This window comes from Gymnogyps californianus, chromosome 14 (genome assembly GCF_018139145.2).
Source record: "Gymnogyps californianus isolate 813 chromosome 14, ASM1813914v2, whole genome shotgun sequence".
Taxonomy (NCBI): Eukaryota; Metazoa; Chordata; class Aves; order Accipitriformes; family Cathartidae; genus Gymnogyps; species Gymnogyps californianus.
In genome coordinates this window covers 15056332-15075189 of record NC_059484.1, presented here as the reverse complement: position 1 = coordinate 15075189, position 18858 = coordinate 15056332, and the positions used below count along the sequence as shown (strand labels likewise).

The 18858-nt window shown below is 56.3% G+C and overlaps 2 protein-coding genes across 2 annotated transcripts; both read right to left on the bottom strand.

Annotated features, from left to right (window-relative positions):
- Positions 1–26: 26 nt before the first annotated feature.
- Positions 27–4752, bottom strand: CD74 (CD74 molecule). The gene is made up of 9 exons (XM_050905181.1): positions 4672–4752; positions 3013–3188; positions 2807–2898; positions 2658–2711; positions 2330–2425; positions 1992–2082; positions 1378–1566; positions 917–994; positions 27–720 (listed from the first exon to the last, which is right to left on the bottom strand). The coding sequence occupies exons 1-8, from the start codon at positions 4740–4742 to the stop codon at positions 933–935; spliced, it is 831 nt and encodes a 276-aa protein (XP_050761138.1). The 5' UTR covers positions 4743–4752; the 3' UTR covers positions 27–720; positions 917–932.
- A 5663-nt stretch (positions 4753–10415) lies between these two features.
- RPS14 (ribosomal protein S14) lies at positions 10416–12579 on the bottom strand. The gene is made up of 4 exons (XM_050905246.1): positions 12428–12579; positions 11906–12067; positions 11329–11405; positions 10416–10526 (listed from the first exon to the last, which is right to left on the bottom strand). The coding sequence occupies exons 1-4, from the start codon at positions 12574–12576 to the stop codon at positions 10459–10461; spliced, it is 456 nt and encodes a 151-aa protein (XP_050761203.1). The 5' UTR covers positions 12577–12579; the 3' UTR covers positions 10416–10458.
- Between the last annotated feature and the right edge of the window lie 6279 nt (positions 12580–18858).

Here is an 18858-nt window from a genome sequence, read left to right as displayed (position 1 = left end):
ACTGGCCTGCTAGAGTTGCTTACAAGGCTTTCTTATTCAAAAGTTTATTTGAAATAATTAGCTTGTGAGGTCATTTATAAAGGAACTATCAGATATATTCAGAAAAATTAGAAGCCCCTCTGCCTCCAGTATCAGCCCCTCTGCCCACTGTTACCCACTGCTGCCGCTGTTCTTCAGCCTGAAGGCAAAAGGTGAACATCTATCTACAAAACTGAGCACTCTGCAATAAAACCCCTCTACTCTAGTAATCTAACAGGGCTCCATCCTACGGGGGTCAGTTAAGAAGCTGGGAGAGGTGGTTTTGCTGCTTTTAATGTTCATTCAGTGTAAGAAAGCATTAGTGGCTCGTTCTTCAGCAGGGGTGAGCTCTGCGCCTGCCGCTGCCTGGGTGCTGTGGGGTGCTGATGAGCAAAAGGGAACAGGACTTATGGGTCTGACATCGTTGAAATAATTTTCCAGCCTGCTTTACCCACCCTCTGAGGGAACACTTTGCCTCTAGCCCTGATCCTGGTGGCAGCTCAGCCCTGTCTGGTGCCCTGCAGCAGGGGAAGGGTCACAATCGATGCATTGAGGGGCAGGGGTGCGCAGGGGTGCCCACTGTTAATCGCCTTGGAAAAGCAATGTAAGAGCAGAAATGAAATAGAGCAAAAAAAAAAAAAAAAACGTGAGCTGGGATGCTGAAGAGGGGACAGGCATCCGCTGGCATCCTCTTCTACTTGGCTGTTGGGGAAAGAGAGGAGGGAGTCAGTAAGACGGCTCCAGGACCTCCCAAAGCCCAGGCTGCTTTTGCTGTGTCTCCATCGCAACGGCTGCCTCCCCAGCAATGCTGTGGTGCTGCCCTGGCTCTTGGGGGTGGACCTGTACCTCCCCCAGGGCTTTCGCCTTCCCAGTCCCACGACCACGCTTGGACTCTCACCTTTCTCTGCACCCAGCTAGGCCACGTCCACCCTGGAGGTCATCTCCTCCGGCTCCGTGGTGGCAGCCACAGCAGTACCTGCAGAGGGAGGGCAGGACGTGAGTGCTGGACCCCTGAGGGGTGTCTCCCCATCACCCCCACCCCTCTGAGGGCAGCGGGGGAGAGCCTGCACCCACCTGCTGAGCTGTGGGTTTGGGGGCAAGGGAGGCTCATGGAAAACCTTAAGTGCATGCCTCTGCTGTAGCTGCAGCTACCCAAGGAGAGCTGTGGTTTTTAGGGTCCCCTCCAGCCTTAACATGCTGGCATCAAAGAGGGGTGAGGGATGCTCTCTACAGCTTGGCTACCCTCCTCTCCTCTCCTCTCCTCTCCCTGGCAGCTCTCCTCCCTAATCGCAAGCAAAACGAGGGGGAGCATTCATGCATGCTGCTCGTTCCTCTCCCTTCCCCTCCCGGGTGACCTACCAGGGCAGTCCAGCTTTTCCCGAGTAGCAGTGCCCTCAATCCTGGTGCCATTTTTGTAGGAGCACCAGCAGTAGCCCGTGGCGGCATTGCACTGCTTGGGCAGGTAGTCGCCGTTCTCATCGCACTGTGGGTGGAAGTGACCCAGCTGGACACCCCCAGAATTGGCCTCCGCCTGGCACTTAGTTTGCACTAGGGCAATAAAAACAAAGGGGAGACACCATGAGCCCCCCGGGCCCTTCTGCTGCCTGGCAGCCTCCTCGGCAGGAGCTTTTATCCAGAAGCAGTTAAATTAAATTTAAAAAGCGAACAAGCCCCACCCGGGTGACCTTTCTAAAGCTCTTGGGCTAGGCAAGGACTGAGGATTTGGTGTGGTGCTCCTGCTTTTCAGACATTTGCTCATCCCGAATGCCCTGCAGGCAGCGGGCAGTGGCTCTGTGATGTCCTAAAGGCCACCAACCAGAGGGTCCCCATGGAATGAAGAGGTCCCTGACCAGTCAGGGGATGGAGGGTGCAGTTGCCTTTGGGAAGCCCCGTGCTGGCACCTCCCGGGGGGTGGTTGCTCCTGAAGGGCCAGTCCCAACCCTCCCCAGCTCAGCAGCCCCCATCCCTGATACCTTTCTCCGCTGGGATCGCCTTACGCTCCTCTGGGTTGGGGTTCTTGGCCATTTCAAACAGCAGCCACTTGTGCATCCAGGATTCAAAGGACTGCAAGAAGGGGAACCAGCATGTTAACTGGCGGGGGGGGGGGGGGGGGGGTGCACCACAGGGGAGCCGTGCCGCAAGCTCCAGCTTGGCCCAAGGAAGGTTGTGAGCACCACCACCTTCTTTGGGGTGGGAGTCACCCAAGCCTGGCTCAAGCAGGACTTTGTTTTTCCAGGTGGGGACACCCCAGTCCCTCCCCGAAGCGGGGTGCCCCTGGAAGGCGAAGAGTAGGATGGCAGCAAGCACTGACCTTCCAGTCCGTATCAGTCATGGTGTTCTTCAGGCTCTTCAGGTTGTCCATCAGGTTGTCCTTCAGATCCGGGAACGTCTTCCTGGGGTCTGCTTGCTGCAGAGTGACCACCACGGTGAGACAGGGCAAAGAAAAACGAGGGAGGGGGTAAAGCTCTGCTTATATCAGCCAGACGGACACTGCAGGAGGCCAGGAGCTCCCACCAGCTCTGAGCGCCCCAAGAGACCCCAGACCCAGCCAAGAGACAGCGAGCTGGGAACAGAGGGTCCCATCACCTCCTGCAGTGCAGGGGGCAGCTATGGGTCGGTGGGGGAGCGGGGGACCTCACCAGCAGCAGGTGCTTCACTTGGTCCTCGGTTTTGTTGCTAGCGGGGGCCATGTCCTCAAGAGAAAAGGCAAAGTGAGCGCGAGGGCTGGCAGCAAGCCCTGAGGGCAGCAGGCAGCAGCCAGTGCCAAGCAGTGGTGGGCATCTCTTACCGTGTTGCCTACAGAGGGGGCAAGAGGCAGGACCCGCATGGCCACGGGCGTGTTCACCATGGCCATCTTCATCTGTCTCACCGGCTTGGCACCTGCCAAGGAAGGAGCGGTGTGAGGGGTGCCAGGTTGGGTGGTCTGGGCGGGGGGACCCGTCCCCTCTCCCTGGCCACCCCCCCCACCACGCTGGTGCCCGTGGGGCTACTGACTGGCGGGCAGTTTCCTCTGCAGTGCCTCCAGCTGCAGGGTCTGGGAGGTCTTGGTCAGCTTGCTGATCTGCCCGTTCTGCTGGTAGACAAAGTAGACGGTGACAGCCTGGCCGGCGATCAGCAGGGCCACCAAGATGGAGAGCATGGAGAGGGCGGCTTTGCGGCCCAGCGCGGACCTGCAGGACACGGAGAGAGAGCTCAGCCCTAGCCACTGGCAGCAGGAGATGTCCTCATACCCTGCCATCACCGCCTCCCAAAAACCCCTCCTGAAGCCCATGTCAGCCCCCTGCACCGCCCCAAACACCCCTCTCTCGGGGGGGTTGCAGCCAGACAAATGCAAATTCCCCCGTCGCGGCGTGCAGAAGTGAAATCTCAGGGTGAAGGTCACTCCTCCGCACTGGGGGAACCGAAACCCACTGCGGGGGCAGGATGGGGGGAGGCACGGGAGGGGTACCCGAGGAGCATGTGGGCACACGGCGGCTACGGGCAGGGCGCTGCCAGGGGATTTTGGGGCACGGCATCGCTCTGGGCATCGCCTTTTGCGGGATGATGAAGCCACCTGAAGCCTCACTGGTCCTGGGGGGGGCAGAGGACATATCCCATGGGATGCCGGACTGCTCTTAATTTTTTAAATTTTGTGCAAAAAGTGAACACGCGGGGCACCCCGAGTGCGCAGGCAGGACACAGGCAGGCCAAGCAGGTGGGTGTCGCAGTGTCGCCATTGCACTCAGATGCAAAGGGAAGGCAAAGCCAAACACCACGCGGCCACCTGCCATGCCACCAAGGCCTCCCCGGGCCAGGTCCTGCCCCGCTGGGGTGAACGGGGCACTGGCAGGTGCAGCAGCACCCCAGGAAGCCACCACCTGCCTCCACTGCCCGACGAGGTAGGGACACCCATGGGTGCTGCCCGGCTGCCGCTGCTGCTGCAGGCAATGTCCAGAGCTGGACTCGCTGCCCGGATGTCTGCCTGGTGACTGATGATGTCAGAGCTCCCGGGTTTCTGATTGGTTGGAAGTGTTTGGGGGGGGGCCCAAGGGGGTTGGGAGATGGGGGCTGGTTGGGACACGGGGAGTGGCCCCACAAAGTCCGCCGGGCTCTGGGTCTGCGCTGTGCCCTGCCCGCCCCATAGCCACGTCACAGCCTGCCCGCCCCATAGCCATGCTGTGCTCCCATCCACCCCATAGCCACACCTTGAGCCTGCCTGCCCCATAGCTGTTCCCCCGTCCAGCCCATGGCCATGACTTGAACCTGTCTGCGCCATAGATGTGCCATGCCTTTGTCTGCCCCATAACCACACTGTAAACCTGTCCACCCCATAGCCATGCCATGTCCCCATCCGCCCCAGAGATACAGTGACCCCTCTCAACCCCATAGCCACCCCATGCCCCTGCCTGCCCCACAGCCATGCTCCGGCCCCGTCCACCCCATAGCCACGCCACGGCGCCCTTGGCTCCACAGTGCTCCATAGCCACAGTGTGACCCCCACCTTCTGCCCCATAGTCACTCTGTGCCCCCTTGGCCTAACTGTATCGCCTTCCACCCCACCGCCACGCAATGCCCCCTCTGCCCCACGTCCCCATCGTGCCTGCTTTGCCCTCCCCATGCCCCGTTGACCCCACACCTCCGCTCCCCCCATCCCCGTGCCCCCAGCAGTGGCACCTCTGGGCGTCCCCGACATTGAGCACGCCGCTGCTGCGGTCGGAGATGAGGTCCCGCTGCTCTTCAGCCATGGCTCTGCTGTCGGCACCCCGATGGGCAATGTGCACCCCGAGTGCTGCTGCTGGAAATACCCCCCAGGCCCCCACCCTGCCCTGCCACCCCGGGGCGGGGGGGGGCAAAAAAAAAAGCCCCATTGGCTGCCAGCAGCTGCATCACTTGTTGCCAGGCAGACCTCTGCTCAGCAGGTCTCCGGTCCAGAAACTATGCTGGATCCAGCTGTAAGCATCGCAGCCACTTTGTGGGGCATCGCTTCCCACCCCACCGCCACGGGCAGGTCATGACACCCTGCATGGTGACACCCGGTGCCATGGGCCTGGGGGCTCTGGTACCCCTTGGGGGGGGGCAGGAGGTGGGATATGGGGGGCAGGATGCGAGAAGTGGGATATGGAGGTGGGAGGTAGGAGGCAACGTGTGAGGAAAGAGGTAGGAGGTGGGATGCCGAGGTGGGATGCCATGGGGAGGGCTCCCCACACCAAAGGCTGAGCAGGACCCTCCGTGGGGGCATGCCGTCAGGGTACACCCCTCCTCACTCACCTTCGCTGCCATGGAAAAGCTGCACTTTGGCCCAGATCCCCCCCTCGAGGGTCACTTTGGACCCCCCCCCCCCGGGTAGGGGTGCTTGGCCAGCACCTCTCAGGCTGAGAGGGTAACGATTAAAGGACCACCAAGTGTTTTCAAGCCCCCCTCCCTCCTGCAGCACCCCCCCTTGCCCTGCCTGCAGCAGCTTCAGGGGGCTGAACCCCCAAACCCAAGAGAGGAAAAGCAGCCCCTCAAGATGGGTGACCCCCAAAGCACCAGTGGGAACAGGCAGTGTGGGTCCCCAGCCCACCCCACAGCCCCACGAGCACTACGTGGGCAAGAGCAGCCACCCACCCCCATAATGCTGATTTTACGTGATTTTATACAAGGACCCGGGGCAGACTGGGGGTGACAAGCCCCCGATGCCAGCGCTGTGCCATGGGGCTTGGCCTTGCCGGGCATGCCGCACCCAGCACCGAGCCGACTCCAGCATCAGGACCCAGCACGGCCACGGCCCAGGGTTCCGCCAAAAGTGAAACTCCGAGTGTGAAACTAAAAACAATCCATCCGAGCATCACCAGTTACCAGGCAAACCTCCCCACACACGGCCCAAGGGCCAGAAAGTGGTAAGGCTGGGGCGAGCACGGGCAGGTTTCTTCAGGGACTCCATCCCTTCTCCCTGGTCAGTCCCGGAGCCATCCCGCCGGCAGGGACGGCACGGCCAGCCCCCGGCAGCGTGCTGGGAGAGCAGGGTTAAGGAATAATGTAAAAGCATTTCCAAGCAGTGGGGCAGGGTCTCCCCGCAGATGCTATTTCTGGAGGAGCAGCAGGCGCTGGTGGGACGATGCTCTGGCTTCCTGGGTGGGAAATCACAGCCCTGGTGCAGGAGGAGGGCTTCAGGATCATGCGACCCAGCTGGGAAAGGCCCAGGGCACCCAGGGGTGCACAGACCCCCTGCCCAAGGGTTTCCATCCTTCTCACCACCTGCGTCCCCAGCTCCTGCCCCCACCTGCATTCTTCCCCAGAGGCTATTTTGAAGACAAATAACTTATCCACTGCTTTTTAGGTGATGCTGCATTTAGAAACCATCTGAGGTGTTTAAAAAAAAAGGAGGGAGAAAAAAAAAGAAAAAAGCACATAAAACCCTTCCATAAATTTTGCAGCTCTCCCCTTGCTCTCAGCCCACAGCAGGCACCAGGGGGTTTGGGGGACACAGTTTTTTTTCTCACAGCCCCAATCTTTGCTTGGCTCCTCACTGCTGCAAGCCCCCCACCCTGGGGGCACGCTCTGGGCACGTTCCGTGACCGGCCTCAGTCCTAAGGGGAACTAAGGAAAGTCTGAACAGGAACTTGGCGAGCGAAACCCCCAGCGATTTCATGGAGCTGGACCCGACCCTGCAAACCACAAATGCAAGCGATAAACTGGGGGGTGGGGGAGAGCCCCGCTCCCCCGCACAGGCAGGCTGAGCCCCCAGCCCAGCTGGGGACTGTCAGCACCAAACCAGCCCTTGCTCTGCACCCAGTCATTTCCATTAACTTCTTCAGTACTTCCCCCCAGTATACCTTCCTGCACAGGGCCGTGGCATCTGAAGTGTTGTAAGTCTGTAAATTGATTTTCCTGGGAAGACGCAGACCTTTTTACAGAGCAGCTTTCAGCCTGCCTTATCCCCCACGCTTTCTTCCATAACGTGAGGACGGCACCCGGACCCAGCACAGGCTCATCACCACCCTGTCACCCCCAAGGCTTCGTATTTGTGCACATTCTGTGCTGCCCATGAAAAACTTGACAAGCACCGTTACAGGAGGCTGGGGAACCAGCTGTCTTTTGCTGGGAAAAGCAGCCATCTGGAGCAAAGGAGCAGTTTCAGGACTCAGCTCAGACCTGCCCGTTCCCCGGGGACCTCGACCCAAACCAGCAGAGCAATTATTTCAGGCAGGGAGGCAGAAATAACCCCGCGGGCATTCACGTGAAGCCATTCATTACCAGCCCAGCCTCCGTCTTGCAGCCCTCAGCCCGCAGACCCTGCGCAGGCTGACGTTTGGTGAACAAACCTGTGTTCCTCGCTGCCCATGAGATGACACCCTCGGCAGCACAGGATCGGCCCTGGGCAAACCCGAGGGGAACGGCTGAGCCGCAGGGCTCACCAGTGAACGCAGACCTGTCTCTGGGGACTTTGTGGGCTGGGGATGCACTGCAGCCCCCGAGCAGCCCCATGCCCTCGGTGAGATGAGCATCCCTGCTGCGGAGACACAGGGTGGGCAGCCACACGTGTCCCCCACCCACGCAGCCGGGGAGCAGTCACCCAGCTGCAGGGGGTTTGCAGGTGATGCAGTTCCTCACCGAATCACACAAGACAAGCCGGCTGGGTAGGGGCAGGAACTGGCAAGAGCCATCAAACTCATCCACGCTGCTCAGCCAGGAGAGTCTTTCCCTCCAGACAGCCTCCAGACGCATGCCGGCAGCCCGCTCCATGCAGGCACCTGCCTGGCTCTCCAGTTTCTCTTCCTCATTCACCATTTCTCCTCTGGGGGGTTTCACACTGACGCAGGAAGTTGTTTCAAAGACGTCAGGTCGGCTAAGAAATAAAAAGCAATTTTTGCCATTAATTGTGCAGCGAGCCCAGGAAACACCCTGCCCGCGGCACAGCACGGCGAGGGCAGCAAGCGGCACTGGCTGGGCTTACAGCAGCTCGGCCGGCCCGGACAGTCCTGTGCACCCAGCAGAGCTCCTGCTTCCAAAGACTAAGGGCTAATAAAGCAAATCCACCTTCTTGTGCTGGGCAAAGCTCCTGCCACCTGTGCAAGCCCCAGAAAACCTCCCCAGGGGAGGATACGTCACGCAGGGCAGTAGGTCTGGGTTCCTCCTGCCTCAGGTTAGACATGAACGTCCCAGCTGGTGCTTCAGCAACCTCCTCTCCAGAGCCGAGCAAGGCCAATGCCACCGCAAAGCTCATCGCCACCGGGTGCCAGCCAGGTCCGTGCTGCCTGCAGGTCGGCCTGACCCTGCTACACACGGGGAACCCACCAGCCGGATGAAAAGCCGCTTCCCTTCTCGTGCCCTCGGAGCGGTACTGAGCAGACACTTTCCCTTTTCCACATCTGCCCTTAAAAACAGCAGGGCTAAACTAGCCTGCGCCAGGGTGGCTGTGCCCTGCCTCGGTGGGCAGCGGAAGGGAGACGGAACCGATCAGAAACCATCACAAACTGCACCCAAAGAGATGAGCGGGGTCTGTTAAATTTGTCCCGCTGCAAAGGTCCTGCATTGTATTTTATATTCCTGTAGAGCTTTCCCCAAACGCACCCTGTGAAGTAGCCACGTTAATGTCACCTGGCACAAAGTAACACATAGCCAGAACAGCAACAGGTCTCACCCTATGTAAGAGTATATGAAAAATACTGACTAGAGCTGTAACACACCGCACCTTCGCCTCCCGCAAAGAACATCCCGCTCCCCTGCCCTCTTCCCTCTTCAGTTCAGCTCCACGTCAGCTGAGCCGCTGCTGGTTTCACGTTTTCAGCACCTTCTCCACACAGAGTTCAACGAACACTTCAACTACAGGAAAAAAGTGATTTGAACTGCAAATAGCGCACTTTTAAGACAGTTAGGGGGAAGTTTATGCTAAAGTTTTCCATGGTCACATATAAAATTACAAATAAAACACTATGGCTGCACCAAGGGAAACGCTGGCTTAGGAACATCTGTCCAGGCAGATTTTTTTTCCACAGAAAGGGGAAGTCATGTATTAAGCAACAGCTTGCAGAAAACCCAGCTTGCTCACAAGCCCAGCTTTCTTTTCCACAGCAAGGACACCTCCAAGAGATCATGACTCACTTTGAAACCACAAGCATCCAAGTAGTTTTCACTATGAAGACCGAGATGCACCATGGCTTCAGACCGGACAGCCTGGTTTCCTCCGCTGTGAAACACATCCCCTTTTACTGTGCAAGAGCTAGGGCTCGAACAACTGAAGACCAACCTCGACAGGAGCAACGTGCCCTCGATCCAATCCAGGCTGACTTTACGAGAACAGAGACTGCTTGGAGAGCAGAGCACCACCACCAGTCAAAGCATTCTTTCCCGTGAGAGGAGGGAGCCTCAGGAGGAGCGGGCAGGTGAAGGAATCCCCTGTAAAGCCTTTCAAGATGCAAAGGTGTTGGAAAGAGCCCACGCGAAAGCAGTGAGGTTCTCAAGCCTCAGAATCTGGAGGGAGACCGTGTCCGAGAGCCCAGGACGTCAGAACACCACCTTCCAGCTTCATTTTATAGGTCACACATCATCATGTATAAGACTATTCGTATTTGCCATATAACTGTGCTAAGAATCCTAAGGTTTTTCAACCAATTCTGATAAATAACCATCACTTAAACCTGACCACAAGTATTCCTGGACAAACACTTTACCAGCTCCAGATGAGCTCCCTCGCTCATTGCGAAGAGTCCCACTGAACAGGACGCAACTGCGACTGAGGAGGCAAAGCATGACGCGTTGTAGCTGCCTCTACAATAAACTCCTACCTACCCATCGCAGGATAGCACAAAACAGACCCACGTCGAAACAGGCACTACACCGTATGAGGGCTGACATCACCATTGCACAGGAGGAATTCTGACAATTTCTCTCGAGCTGCAGAAGCCACAGCTATTTTAACCACGAGCACAAAGAACCTTGACACCACGAGCGTACAGAACCCACCTATCTTAAACTATACTTCTCAAGTCTTGTATGCCTGTGAATCTTCTCTTGGTCTAAAAATCTTGCTACAGCCAAGGAAGGGACAGGCACAGGAGCGATTTCAAACCTGGAGAGCTAGGAAGAGAATATTGGCAAAGGTGGAAATGGGCGTTTATTCCAGGTGATGGCAGCACATTCCGTGGAGGGCAAACATCAGTGCAGGAAGCAGGGCCTGACTAGGAATTGAGGAGTCATTTTTCTTAAATACTTCTGGAAGTATAAATATATAAACAGAGCAGCTGAGGGAGCTGTAATTCCAGTGCTTTTAGAAGCTTTTCCCACATATATTCAAAAGCACCTCTGCTGCAGCAGTACTAACAACCCCAACCCAAACCAGAAGCCCAGCTTCAGAGCGTAAGCCGTTCGTGGATGTAATTACACTGAAGCCGCTCGACTTCTGAGCGTACCTCAGTAAGAAAGCACACAGCTGAGAAGAGGTTTAAAAGAGAGCTTTAATAACGAAAGGTGCAGCATTGTTTACAGACGACGTCCACGGCGACCACCCTTTCTGCGAGTGCTGTCAGAGGGGATGGGGGTGACATCCTCTGCGGGGAGAAGAAAACCCAAAACACACAGTTACCTTCCAGAGGTACCCCAAGAAACCAACCGGGCACAGCCACCCAACCCCAGCAGTCACCCCGACATCCCACGGCTGCACCTCGGCAGTCAGCCACCGCAGGAGCCACGCACAGGCAGAATGAACGCTCCCAGGGAGTGAAAATACTTGTGAACTCGCCACGGGCTGGGTACCCAGGGCTTTTAATGCTCAGGAAGCAAAAATCCCCATCTCCCATCCCGCTTAAACCAAGCGGCCACAGCGTTTCCAAAGAAACAGAGGGTGCTTGAGGTAACTTTCAGAGCAGCCACCACCACTGCTTCTTGTGACACCCCTACAAAAGTCTGGGACTCTCCCTCAAACAGTTGGAGGAACTCCATTATTACTGAGTTACAGTCTTAAACCAAGACCAACACAGTATTTCTGGGTGACTGAACAGCTCTGGCACAAACGCTGTTATGTCAGAGGAACATCAGCGTCCTGCTGTGCGGCTGGGGTTTATTGTGCAGGCAGAAACTTGGTTTCTCAAGTCTGCTCATGCCACCTCCTGGTGAATCGTCAATTTAAGAATCTGTTTAAATTAAACCATACCTTCAGTGCCATCTGACAGAGGCCAAGAAGAACATCCCAAAGTTAAATCATCATACCAAGTGGCACATCTGCCTACAAAGCTCCTTTTACTAAATAATCCCTCAAAACTGGTTTTTGTTTAAAAAACCCAAAAAGTAGCAACGCTCTGCACTGACATACAATGACATACGCATCTAGCTATCGCCTTCTCCGTCACTCACCAATGCGGCCGATCTTCATTCCAGATCGGGCCAGAGCTCTCAGGGCTGACTGGGCACCAGGTCCAGGAGTCTTGGTCCTGGAGGAGAGAGTCAGAACCCATAATCCCTTAAATCATTCAGAAGTTGAACACAGTTCACAAACAACTGACAGTGTTAAAATCACAGTTTCCCCATCCCAAAACATCCAGATACCAGAACTCGCCCCCCTCCTCTCCCCAGACCCAAACCATTCACAATCAGCCACCAGACAGGCACTTCACCGTCATTCCAAGGTAACACATCTCCAAGTTTGACAGCACCTCCCCGTCCACTACCAGATAAATAAGCGCACACCCCAGTTCCAGTCAACTGAAGACGCCCATTCAGTAGGAGTTCCAGATGCTCAGGGAGAGATGACATCAGCCAGTCACCGTACAAAATGACAGACACCCTTCGGGTCAAGTTTAAAGTCAAGTTCACAGGGTGCATCTACCTTACCAACTGAGGCAGTGCAAAGAAGGGATGTGGTACAACCTGACACGGTTCCAAGACCGGACACATCCTCTGGGAATCGCCAGGCCCAGCCCCTCCAACGTACCTATTCCCACCGGTAGCACGCAGCTTGATGTGCAGGGCAGTGATGCCCAGTTCCTTGCACCTCTGGGCAACATCCTGGGCTGCCAGCATAGCCGCGTAGGGAGAAGACTCATCTCTGTCCGCCTTCACCTTCATGCCACCAGTCACACGGCAGATGGTTTCCCTACGAAAGGGAAAGATGACATTCAGAAAAAAGCCCTTCCTCTTTCCTCCCTGTCCTGGTTTCGGCTGGGACAGAGTTAACTGTCCAACTAACCCACAAACCAGCTTCTTGGTACAGACAGAACCAGGTATTTTCAATGTTATGGGATGAACAAACTGCCATCCAGTACCTTGAGCACAATATTCATCACAGACGAGCACAACAAGCCATCTGCTCTATGGTCACGTACGCACACCATCTTATCTTACAGCTCAGCAGAAGCTCAAGGACTTTGGTGGAACCTCTAGCCAAATCTAATTTCTGTTTTCAAAACCGAAGGAGTCAGGTACTGCAGGGAGGCGACCAGTGTTCAATACTCACTTGCCAGAGAGATCAGTCACATGGACGAAAGTGTCATTGAAGGAAGCAAAGATATGGCAGACGCCAAACACATTTTCTCCTTCAGCAACCTGAGGTCCCAAGCTGATGACCTGCTCTTCCTTCTTCTCCTTCCCCTTACGAGGTGCCATTTCTGAACAACAAAAGAGAAGTATGAGTGATGGTGGATTTCTCAGCATTCTCTTACAGGATTTTATGAAGCTCCCTGCTACTGCAACCTTTTACCAAGCAAGATAAATGAGTTACCGTTGGCCAAACGCAGGCAGTAATTCTGGGGTACAAGTGGACTTTTTATAAAAGCCAAGATTCCCAGCTTTGCTGCATGCTGGCAGACAGGTCACCACCCACAACTGCTTAGTGCGGTCTCTCCTGCTGCACTTCACAGCAGGAGCTACCTAAGCTGTGCTTCGTGGCAGCTGATGTCCCCAGGCACCACCGCAGCAGAGCACAAGGGAGTCTCTTTCCTTGATAACGAGAAACGCTGAGAGCTTCCCCTTGCTTGTTTATATGACTTTATGGAAAGAAAATACCTAACCAAACAATTATTAAAGACCCAGGTACTGTCATGAAGCTCTGACTCTGCAGACCTTTCAAGTCCTAGCTTGGGTTCTTCCACATTATTGGTCTCCTAACCACATCTTTGGGACTAGCCCAGGTAAGTCTTCTGCATCTGAAGCCTACACCCAGCTATGGAAGACGGCAGCCGCGGCACTCAGCAGTGCTTGGTTAGGTGGCTGGGGATCCCGTGCATCCGCTCCTGAGCGCAGAAAGACGGTTCCCTATTGCCCTCTCCTGCCAAATACCAGCTACAACTGGCGCCTCGCACAGGAGAAAAGTCTAACGACTTCATTAAGGAAATCAATCCAAGCACAACCTACCTTCAGCCACAGGTCTTAATCCCTCTCCACAGAAAACAGCACTGACCACCGACTGTTAAATCAAGGCCTACACGGCCACTCTAACACAGCCACATCCCCCTCCTGACACGGTCAGCGAAAGGCTCCATGGACATCACTGTCCCCATAAAGCCCAGCGATACCGACACGACAGACAGAGCAAACGCCAAGCCCTGGGCGCTGTAACGCCGATACTGACCTCAGAGCAACGAACCCGCTGCTCTTCAGCGCTCACCTGAAACCGCACCGGACACAGCCCCAGCCGCTCAGGGTCCAGCGGGCAGGAGGAGGCTCGCACCGCCAGCGGGGCCGCTGGAGACCGCCGCCGAGCCCGGGGGTGGGCCGGCCCGCAGCCGCCTCCCGCAGCCTCGGCCCGAAATCCCCGCTCCCCCACTCCGCCAGACCCAGCCGCCCTCCACCCCCGGCCGGGAGCATCGGCCCTCCCCGGGGCGCCCAGCTACGCTAGCCCCCGGCTCACCTGCGGCCTAGCGCCCCGCTCCGCCGGGCGCGCCTCCCCCACGCCGGGCGCGCTGCCCCGCGGAGCCCCGGGCCCGAGGAGGCGGGCGGCGGGCGGGGAGGCCGCGGCGGGCGCGGGCGGGCGGATGACGGCGGATGCGCCGCAGCCCCGCACTCACCTGCTCGTCTCCTCCGGCGGCCGCCGCTAGAAAGGAAGCGGGCAGGTCAGGGGGCGGAGGTCACCGCCGCTCACCCGGAAGTGATGGCGGGAGGCGGCCGAGTGCCACGGGGGAAGCGGCGTTTCCCCCATCGCAGGCGCAGGACTCTGCCCCGATCCCGATCCCGATCCCGATCCCGATCCCGATCCCGCCGCGCCGGCCGCCGCCCTGAAACTGTGAACGGCGCTCCCGAGGGCAAGCCGGGCCGACCTCCCCAAGATGGCGCGGCCACCTCCGCCCAGGTCCCTCCCCAAGATGGCGGCAGCCGCTTGCCGAAGGTCCCTTCCCAAGATGGCTGCGGGCGCGGGTGCGCGGCTGGGTAGTTGTGTTCCTGGCAGAGGCGTGCTCGGAGAGCTTTGGAAGCGCAGGCCTGAATCGGTTTAAAAAAAAACAACTGGAGGAAAATCGGTGTAATGTCAGCACGCAGCCCGCTTGCTCCTGGCCACGCAACCGCAGTCGGCGCTGCCCGGGCTCAGGCAGGAGTGCTGACTGCGAGGAGGTGTTTGGGAATTTGCCCGGTTTTAATATGTGGAAGTCTGGAGTATTTTCTCTTAAGGAGCCAACAGGAGAGGTTTCAATACAGGTCATCCTCCGATGGGAACTCAGGCGGCTGATGTGAGTGGCGCAGACTTTGCAGCTGTGAGCGATGGTGCAGGGACTACCTGCCAGAGCCATTATCGGGGGAGATCTGTTCCACCTCTACAGCAAACAGAATGTAAATTCGTAAAGTTTTACATTAAGGTGGTCCCGCAAGCGAATATTTTCTGGTTCCAAGTGATTTAAAAAGCGCTCAGGACAGTAAGGATGGGAGACATCAAAGACCTTTGGAAAAAAGGCAGATTGAACCTGACTTCATAGCGCTTGCGATACGCTTCCTGGGCCTGATCCTGCCCTGCTTCCAGATGCCTCCCCGCAAGCACTGGGCTGCCTCCGGTGCTTAGCCCTCCGAGGAAGCAGGGAGCCCAGAGCCATGCGGGGCTGGGGTGTGAGTGACAGACCAGGAGCCCACCTGTGGGTGCCCACATGGGGAAGCTGGCAGGCCTTCAGATCTGCACCCAGAAGCTGTGTTCAGAGCTGATCTGACCAGAGGAGAAGCAGATGTATGAGGGAGGCTCCTTATAATGGCCCCGCTAGCAAGGCTGCACAGTCCAAAGGCCTGAAAACACATCTGAAAGGTCAGCACCTCTGCTCGACTGACAGCGTTTGCTGCTGGCCCGTGGGAAACTTCTGACCCCCTTCTTGCGCCCATCAGCTCCGCAGTTGTGGGGTGTTGCGTGTTTTTAGGGGAGCATCCACGTGCCCAGCCAGGCTGACGTCTTTCGAGGTACCTTTTCCTTTCTCTGGCCGAGCATCCTAGGTCCCTCCAGGATGCAAACCTCTCAGCTGCCACCAGGGAGAAGAGGTTTGGTCTGTAAGGCTCCCTGCTCCCCTGCACCTCTCTGTGCTCACGGGTGCCACCGTAACGCCCGTCTTGACCCCCTGGGCCACCCTCACCCACTCCTCTCTTCGTTAGCGGTTTGCCACTGCGTCAGGGATCTTCCTGTTTAAATATTGAAGGAGAGGCTTTTAAAATACACATTGGCGGGACTGCTGTAATTCCAGCCGGGGGCTCCGGTGACACCAGCTGTGGCCTGATTTGAAGGAAGGGGGAAGGAAGGGGCTAGCAGCAGTTGAGCACTGCAGAGGTCAGCCTGCGTCAGACCACATGTGCCGTGGTGGCTGTGGGTGAGCCGTCTGAGAAGGAGCCGTGGGGACGGTGAAGGGTGCGTGAGCAGCCTGAGCCAGGCAGGGTGGGTTTCTCCCCAAGGAGCCACGCGTGCAGGGCAGGCTGCGACGATCCTCCACGAGGCTTGCACCAGCCTACAGATGTTCCCCTGGAACAGATGCAAGCCAGAGGCAAGGAAACGGGCAAGCCTCCACTTACGGGGTAACAGGCTGAAATAACCAGATGAGCTTCTAAAAAAAACCCAACCCAGCGATTCAAAATCCAACGCTGCCCTCAGCCCCAAAGCAGCTGGGAGGCAGGCTGCTCCCAGTCCCTCCAGGCTCTGTGCGGGATGGGGCTTTCTCCATTCCCCAGGACAAATTCTTTCCTTTCGCTTTGCCTTGCACCAGTCCTGGTGTGTCTGCAAGGGAACTGCCTGCCCTGCAAAATGCTCCTGGGGTACGAATGCCAGCTCGGGCCAGGCTGTGCTGGGTGCCAAGGACAGCGCTGAGGACCTTCCCAGTCTGGGATGAGCTGAGAAGGGAGGCACCCGGCAGGGGCTGCAAGGATTGCGTCCTCAGCCTGGCCGGGAAGGATGCTCAGGCCATGGTGGGGTCAGTGCCAGAGATGATGTGTATTTGCTTTGAGAAATCCCCCCGATTTAGTTCCTTAATGGGTAATTAACATTCCAGCTGCTCCTTGGTAATAGCCTCTCCAGCCCATGGGAAACCCACAGACACAGTGACGCTGCAGGCGGATTTCATAACCCAGCTGGTGACTAAACAAAAAGGGAGCCTGAGAGCCAAGGCAAATGGAAACGCTGCTCTCGACCTCTTCTCCTGCCTGGGCTTTGGCCCTGGTGTAAACTGGTCCTGGCTGAGAGGGGTCAGTGGGAAGCAACTGGCCTGACCTGTGAAGGCCCCGGCTCCGGGCTTCCCGCAAGCAGGAATTTTTGGCGCTCGAACGTCATTGTTTCCGTAGCTGCGTCTTGTTCCCGTTAGCTACCAGACCAGTGGCCTTACTGGTGGCCTTGAAACAGAGACTGGAGCTGGAAGAGGCCAAAACTCTCCTCGGAGGCTGAACCCTTGCTGTCTGCCTGGTACGGAGCAGGGTCTGCGGTCGGGGCTCTCAAACAGCTCCAGGCCCCTCAAAATGGCATCTTTCCTCTAATAGCCCCGGCAAAGAGAAATTCAGGGCCCCGAATGCAGCCATTCACAGGTAAAAAAAAAAAAAAGAACGCTTTTCCATTCGGTTTTAAGGCCAGTTTTAGTTTCAGAAAGGCAGTTTGTGCATGCACACATGTAAATGATGTGTCAGAAACAGGCGTAAGAAGATTAAAAAAGAAATCTCCAATGCTGAAGTTAAAGCACTTAAGGAATTGGCAGAGACTTCAAGAGCCGGTTTCTGGTCCTAATGAAGTCGGTGGAAGTGCTGCCATGGACTTCAAGGGGACCATAATTTGGCTGTAACTCAGTAGGGAGCTGAAAGTGTTGATTAATAAATTGGAGACAATGCGGAGGAAAGCCGCTGAACTTCTTTCCGACAGATGTGCTGAAGAAGAGCCTGTAAGTTAAAGCATGCAGGAAAGGAACTGGTTTCCGTTGTGTTTGCAAACAGAAGATAGGCAAAAAAAAAAAGCTACCTGATACTCATGTAAAATGATAGAGCTGGTATTAATAAATACCAATGCCTTTCTGAGCAGCCTTCTGTTTCCAGCGAGTAGGTCATTCTTTTTAAAAAAAATGTACTAGCAAATGCCAGACCAAGAATTCAACAAATTCCTTTTTCTCAGAAGTAATTATTCAGTGGAAAACTTTACCGCTGGAGATTGTGGATTCTGCAGATTGTCCTTGGAGTTTGGTGCGTGCCTTTGATTAGTCATTGCTGGCTTTTTGTTCAATGATTTGTGCATGAATCTCCTCTGCTAAAACTCTGACGGAGGTTAGCATGGCCTCACAAAGCTGTTCCCGGTGGAGATACATTTTCAGGCTGAGTTTGCAAATCATTTAAGGCTGAAAAAAAAATCCCTTTAATACCCTTTACAGCAGTTCGCAGTTGAAAAACTTCCTGTTTGTCCCTTTTTGTTTTCTGAGCTTTCAAGTAACTTTGGTGTAGGCAAGATATTCAGAGATCTTCAGAGAAAAGGCTTGTGAGGGAAGTGAAATGTTTAAGGATAAGAAGTCTTTGACTTCAATGAATGCTTCAGAGTGCATTAGGAAATTTGCAGCCATAATTGTCTGCAATTCTCTGTGTCTCCTTCCCTACGATTTCCTTTCTTCTTGTCTTTTTGTTTGTTTATCTGCCCGTTTCATTTGATTGAAATTGCTTCCTCGCCTCCCTTTAAGTCGGAAGCTCTCCCAGAGCACGCTGCCAAAACCAAACCCAACAGACCTTCTGCCACAATCTCATCCCCCTGGGCTGGACATGAAACTTGTCCCCATGGGCTGGACATGAAACCTGACGGGGTCTTCTTCATGCACTGCATCCCTTCTCACGCAGGCGGTGAGATGGACCCGGGCAGCTCTTGCTGGCAATTAATGTGGGCTCCCTTCCCCGGGACCGGAGCGTGTCTCTGCATGCTGGCAGAGCCCCCGGCAGCCTCTGCGGGGAGGGCAGGCGCAGAGCGGCTGAGCCGTGTTAAGCTCATTTTTCCCCTCTCTGAGGAATGAAGGGAATTTTGTGTGTGTGCATGCAGGTCGGGGGGCAGCCAGCCCGTGACTCAGATGTGTACCTTGAGCTTGTCTTGGAATCGGGGTGGAAAAGCTGAAACGATGTGAGGTACTGGCGCTCCGAAATCACACCCGGGTTCTGCGGCTGGGGAGGAGGATGAGGACAGCATCAGGCTTAACTGGCTTCAAAAATCTGACACAAAGGGCGCACACACACTGGGAGAAAGATTAAAGGACTCTTTGTAGGAGACAGCGGCTTGACACCCCAGTTACACCGAACACGCTGCCTGGGCTTTACCCTTCGGGACACCCCATTGTGCTTGCCCCGGGGAACAGCCGTGAGAGCAGGGACCTGGTGGGAGCATCGCCGGGCAGATCATCACACGCACCCCAGGCCCGGGGGATCGAAGGAGCCCTCCTGTCGGGAGATTATTGCACGGCTCACGGTCACCCCCCGCGCCCCGGCACG